The 6,177-nt window shown below is 37.2% G+C and overlaps 1 protein-coding gene across 2 annotated transcripts in view; it reads right to left on the bottom strand.

Moving 5' to 3' along the window:
• Positions 1–726: 726 nt before the first annotated feature.
• LOC122664357 (spindle and kinetochore-associated protein 1 homolog) overlaps positions 727–6,177 on the bottom strand; it is a 28,262-nt gene continuing 22,811 nt past the window's right edge. For both annotated transcript variants that reach the window (XM_043860136.1, XM_043860135.1), the window contains 5 exons: positions 4,437–4,513; positions 2,298–2,403; positions 2,153–2,182; positions 1,758–1,871; positions 727–1,011 (listed from right to left, as the gene is read on the bottom strand). In XM_043860136.1, coding sequence (XP_043716071.1) covers positions 934–1,011; positions 1,758–1,871; positions 2,153–2,182; positions 2,298–2,403; positions 4,437–4,513 — 405 coding nt within the window. In that variant the 3' untranslated portion in view covers positions 727–933. The remainder of the gene's footprint in view (positions 1,012–1,757; positions 1,872–2,152; positions 2,183–2,297; positions 2,404–4,436; positions 4,514–6,177) is intronic.

The following is a 6,177-nucleotide window of genomic DNA, read 5'->3' as shown; positions in this document are numbered from 1 at the left end:
GGGATGTAGGTCCTATACGGGATTAAATAGTTTTTTTTTCCCCCTCTTTTTGTAATAGATTTAGTTACTAAGTCATTACCCAATTTTGCCTTTGTCTCTTTCCTTTTTTGTATAGAGGGCAGGCCTTGGTGCAACAGTAAAGATTGCTCCATTATGACCAAGTGGTCACGGATTCGAGTCTGGAAACAGCCTCTCTGCGAAAGCAGAGATCTTCTCTTAAAGTTTCCAGCCCATTAAACCTTCTGATTGAGCTCAATTTTGGATATGATGTTCCTCCCTAATAGTAATATGTCTGTCCAGAATTGCAACATCATCAGCTCTGAAGCTTGGAGATCTAAATGCTTTAGTAACTTGAAATTTTCTGTTTTCACTTGGTTTCTAATTTTTGTCCACCTCCATTACTTATCTAACCCTTGGATCTTTGTGCTACTTTAGCCACAAGTTCAGTAGCTTTAGGCCAGCATTCGACCAGATTTTGAGCTCCATTGGCTGGCGGGTTTGTGATATTGCATTTTCTGCCCTGTCATTACCTAAGCTAGAACACTGTGGTTCTGTCCTGTGGCTTTTCCAATTCCTAGAAACTTATATTGATTTACTAGAACTCATCAGATAATGGCTTTGAGGAATAAATTTATTTTACCAGAAATTTAGACAAGAAAGTAAACACCAGTAAACTTGTGCTTCACAAAGATCAAACAAGCATTTAAAATCATATATATAAAAAGGAACTAATTTTCCTGAAACTTTCCATTTGGTTTACACTAGTTTAGTCTATCAAACACAAGCCTTTATTGTATTTCTCCACTACCAAAATATTAAGATATGACTGCGAACTTGTGTAGTAATTTATCAAAATTGCATTTATAAAACTGATTAGATAAGAAAACAAGATACAAAGTTTCCAAGTAAATACGTAGAAATCCACTGAGCCAGTCAATGAGGCTTTGAGAGGATGATCACACGATGATGCCCAATTCTAGTCTCATTTATGCGACCTAGATGCCGAAGTACCTGTCAAGTTCAATTACAAAAGTTGAAATTATGCTTTACAAGAATGACATGCTTACGGACAACTAATGAAGATAGATAATATACTGCTATGAAAATCCATTATAGAAATTTTTATCCAGAGCAAATTTGGTTTCTTTTTTTCAGCATGACATGCATTTTTTTTTCCCAATGACGACCCTGTTTGGTTAAAAGTGAAGTAAAATAAAATATTCATTGGTAAAGTGAAATAAAATGAAATGAAAAGAATTAAAAAGAAATTTCCTCTTGGGATTTCAATCAGAACAAGAATTGATGTAAAGTGATACAAAACGTGAGGCCCACAATATAGAGAAAGTAGATGGTAAAAATATTTGCAGCAATATTTGGCTGAAAAAAATGAAGTAAAATTAAAAAACCATGATTAGTATGTTTTGAGTTAGTTACAAAATTATTCTTGGTAACCATTAGAAAAAATTTCTATTCTGTTTTTGTTTTAGTTTTTACTTCTCTGAACTTCTAACTAAACAGGGCTGATGTGAGAAGTTCTCTACTGGAACAATAATTGGATTAAAGTGCAACAAATTAGACCATGATAGCTACCAAAGTACGTATATACATAATGCTATACTATGAGATTCTGCTTTACATTCACAAACCAAAACATGATAATTCAATTACTGCCTTAATTTTTTCATTTCAAGCCAAGTACAGGCATATAATAATGTATCCATTTCAATCAATCATTCATAAAGTATGCAAAAACTCACAGTCAGAATTGCTTTCCCAGTATTATCAAGTTTCAATGCTGGTCCTTTTATGTCAGTTTCCAGGAAAAAGTGTTTGCCTTTTACACCTTCTGTCATTGCAATATCTCTTAATTCCTGCATGATATGCATGGGAATACTGATAATCAATTAATAAATCACTAGCTACAAAATGAACAAATCATCAATGGCAAGACAATCCACTTTGTTAAAGTGATTGCACAGGGAAAACACCATGAATCCTGCCCAGCAGAAGTGCAGGGTAGGCTTCATGGTGTGGAAACTCAGAAGACTATCTCATATTGTGTCTCACTGTCTTCAGAGCTACATATTCTTGCTCCGACAAGATACTGCATACCAAAAATTTACATTGGGTGAGGTAAATTGAATACACTTACAAGAGCCTTCTCCCAAGCATTGTCCGCCATCTTCAAGAACATAGAAAACTCTGATCAACATATCTCAAAAACCAAGTATGACTAGAATGAAGAAATGGAACAAATATAAGAGGCCAAAAACCAGAACAAATGCAAGAAGACTAACCTTCTTTTTGGGAGCTGCAATAAGTTGAGCATTTGCCTCTGCATAAGAAGCCATGTCATTGATAGCAGCATTCACCTTGTCTAGAGTGAGCCTCCCCCTCATATAACTGCAGTGTGAAATGATTTGAATTTAGGAAATGGATAGAAGGGTTAAGAATGTGGTAGAAAAATTATCTTTGATGAATCTATAAAAATTAATGGGAAAACCTGTTTGTAAGTTGTAACCACAATGGTTGCAACTTACAACAGAATCTTGTAACCTATTTTCTTCGCCCTTGGCCACATCTCTTACAAGTTACAATCTCTTTTAGTGAGGTCATTTTCGTAATTTCCTTGCCCTTCTCCTCCTCTCCCTTCCCCCACTTTGTTTCAGACGTATAGGCAGTCGTCTTGGACCCCCCCTCCAATGCCTTCAGTCGTCTAGAGGCCATGACAACTATGATTCTGAGCTTGGAAGTACAGTATTAATGTCCACAGAAGTTCTTGCAAAATGTTGGCAGGTTTCGTATTCCATTATGAGCTTGAAAGTTCAGTATTAATGTCGACAAAAATGCTTATGAAATGTTGGCGGGTTTTTCACTATTTTCCAGGTAGCTTAGGATTTCACATCACAAGATAGCTCTCTCTCTTTCAATATTTCTCCCTGAAGTCCTCACTGCCTTTCACTGTTCATTTAATGAAGACTGTATCACTTACTGCCCTTAAAAGAAGCAGATTTCAGATTTAGTATTTTTCAAATCGAACTCTATGGTTCGATACCCTAAGTTTCTTTGTTCCTTGCAGCAACTCCCAAAGTTTTAATGGCGGATCTGGAGCTTCTTGTCGCATTCTCGAGAGGAATGACCACAGAACAAACTCAGCAGAACTAAGTCATCTTCTTAAAATCTGGCAAGACTGGAATTTTGATCTTGAGGGTCTATGTCAATTCGAAGCCTACTTATTTGGTTCCACTCTTAAACTTTGAGTGTATTGCTTTTCCAGAATTGGAAAGGTTTAGAATTTTAATGGGCAGGCATTACAATGAATGTCATGGTTTCGAATAGAAAAAGCCATTAGATTTCCCCTGAATCATTCGGTAAGTCTCCTACTGCAACACTTAGCCAGATCTCAAGAAATTTCCATTTTCAGTGTAGGACTTTGCTAACATGCACATCAGCATCAGCTTCTCCATTGCCGCCTCTGTGCTGCCTTTTGAAAAGTTTATATCAGTTCTTAGGCTCTGGTTTCTCCCTGAGCTCATGCTTACCAGCAGACGTGAAGATCATTCTGTGGTTTCAAGAGGAATCGGAGTGGTGAGCTCTTCATTGGGGTTCAGAAGGACTGCAAGAATTGGGAATGTGGTTTGTGTGTGTGTTGGAAATTGGAAGAGGAGTTCGAAATGGTGGCAGGTTCTCAATGGTTGGGGCAATGTTATGCCTGAATCAGTGGTGCGAGCTACTATCATGGGCAGGGATGACTTGTGGGTTGAGCGCGGCGAGCTGTAAAGAGAATGTGTAGGGGTGGTGGGAAGGAAGGGGAGAGAGACAGAGACAGGGGATTGAATTGCTGTGAATAAAGAAAAACAGCCCTGATGACAACTTTGGAGAAAAAACGAGATTGGTGAGTGATGAGGGTAGCAAATGTACATCCTTAACCTCTCTAAATAATAGTTACATCATCTTATAGGGGCAAAAAACGTACGATTATAAATTCTGTGGGTAACCATCCCTTAAAAACAGACGCACCCAAAATTAATTTACAATGCAATTTTTTTTTGGGTGAATAATTTACAATGCAATTACATAAACTTAGACATGGAGATGTCTCAGATGACTAGAAAATAAGCTTGAGTTGGTGATTGCTGACAAGTAAGCATATGCTTGGGAAAACTTGATTTGTTTAGGCAGCACAAAACTTGATTTGAATTTAGGAAATGGATAAAAGGTTAAGAATATGGTGTAAAATTATTACTTTGATGGGCCTATAAAAATTAGTTTACAATGCAATTACATAAATTTAGACATGGAGATGTCTCACATGGCTAGAAAATAATCACAATTTGGTGATTACTGATAAGTAAGCATATACTCGGGAAAACTTGATTTGTTAAGGCAGCAGAAAATATATTCTAAAAGTGTTTGACAATGTATACTGTACTTACGATGACAATGAATCAAGTTCTTCAGCAGAAATGTACCACACAGGTGCAGAGCCACGACCCTTTTTCTCCTGCTTCTCCTGCGCATGATATATAGATAACCTGGCATGAGCGATAAATGATCTGAATGACTACTTGCTCTTGTGTTTGCGTGTTTGAGTGTTTGAGTATGTTTGTGTATCAAGAAGAGGGAGAGGGGAAGAAAATATCTCATATTTTTTTCTGAGGCATAAAACTGTGTGCAAGGTGCAACCATCTAGAAGTTATAGTTCAAGGACTGTGCTTGGTTGTCACATTGTATGAAATTATTTATTTTGGTTTTGCCATAGAATCTCGGTGCTTCTGATTACCAAAAAATATATTCATTTCCATTCATCACCAATATAAAAGAGATAATTGGATTCTTTTTTTTTTTAATATAAATAAAATGACCTTATTTCTGCTTTTGGAAAAGAACCTTACAATGACTTCAGTCCATGTTTGAAGCATTACTTTTTCATTCAAATGCCATAAGAATTCAAAGTAAAATGATTTCCTTTCAGGAGGCAACTATGAATCGAAACGATTTTTGTGCAAGTTGATCAGAGAAAACAAAGTTCACAATGAAATGATTCCATTCCACTTTGCAACTTTTTGCAATCATAGTTATCAAGGAGGCAAGGCAGCCATGGCGTTGGAGAGGGTCTAAAATCAAGGCGACACCAACAAGGCGCCCAAGGCAACGAAGGAGCCTGGATGCCTAGGTGACGCCTTGATAACTATGCTTGCAATTTTCCTCCTTGAAGTTTGACGTAAGATATTAATTGACTTTGCCTCAGAGTTCATAGTTTGCATGGCATAGGTTCAATGTAAAAGAGATTCTCCATGACGCAAGGTGTGGGAGGTTTAAACCTTGAGACTTGCTTTCAGGTTCATGCCTCAAGCCTGCATTAATTGTTAAAATTGTTTAATTTTTAGGAAAGTGGAACAAGCAGCATTATACCCTTATAGTTTGACCAGGGTGCGAGTTTGGAGTTTTCAAGTACAAATCTTATCAGAATAGAAGTGCAATTATGCTTAGAAGTCAGAACTGAGAATGTTTCTATATGGAGCAGGTGATAAGAACTATTCTCTACAGATACATCCTAATAAATCCATCCATATGTAACATCATAGCATTCTTGTTTGGAGTCTTTGCCAAACCATATAAGAACCATCTGAAAAGTATGGTGGAATTTGGTAGGAAATCCGCCAGAACAGCTTACTTCTATCCAATTCTGCATCAACACCCAACTGGAGAACCTAAACCACAGATGACCGTACAACCAGCACCTCATCACCAAAGGTTGGAGACCCAAAAAGAATACTACTATAGAGGATAGGGTATCTCAACTTAGGTTGGTTTGTTCTTAACAGCTAAGGAAACCCTCAGTAAAAATGGACCCTGGTAATCATCCCTATATTCCAGAAGTGCTAGTTTTTTTTTTTTTGGATAGGCAGGCCCAAGGAGATTTGAACTCATGACATCTTAATTATGAGGTGTTGGCATTTGCCAACTGAGCTACCCCCTTGGGATCCAGAAGTGCTAGTTTCTTACTCAAACCTGAGAATCATATTTCTACTTAACAACAAAGAAATCCATAGAAGGGACACTCCAATCTTTGTTATGACACAAGTAGAAAAGTCAAGTTTTACTGTATTAAATCAAGGGAATACATTTTGGCTCAGGACAGAGGACATTAGAGGGTCAATCTCCCTGACTAAG

This window comes from Telopea speciosissima, chromosome 6 (genome assembly GCF_018873765.1).
Source record: "Telopea speciosissima isolate NSW1024214 ecotype Mountain lineage chromosome 6, Tspe_v1, whole genome shotgun sequence".
In the NCBI taxonomy this organism is placed as follows: domain Eukaryota; kingdom Viridiplantae; phylum Streptophyta; class Magnoliopsida; order Proteales; family Proteaceae; genus Telopea; species Telopea speciosissima.
The sequence above is the reverse complement of the archived record's forward strand: the minus strand, read 5'-3'. Positions and strand labels throughout refer to the sequence as shown.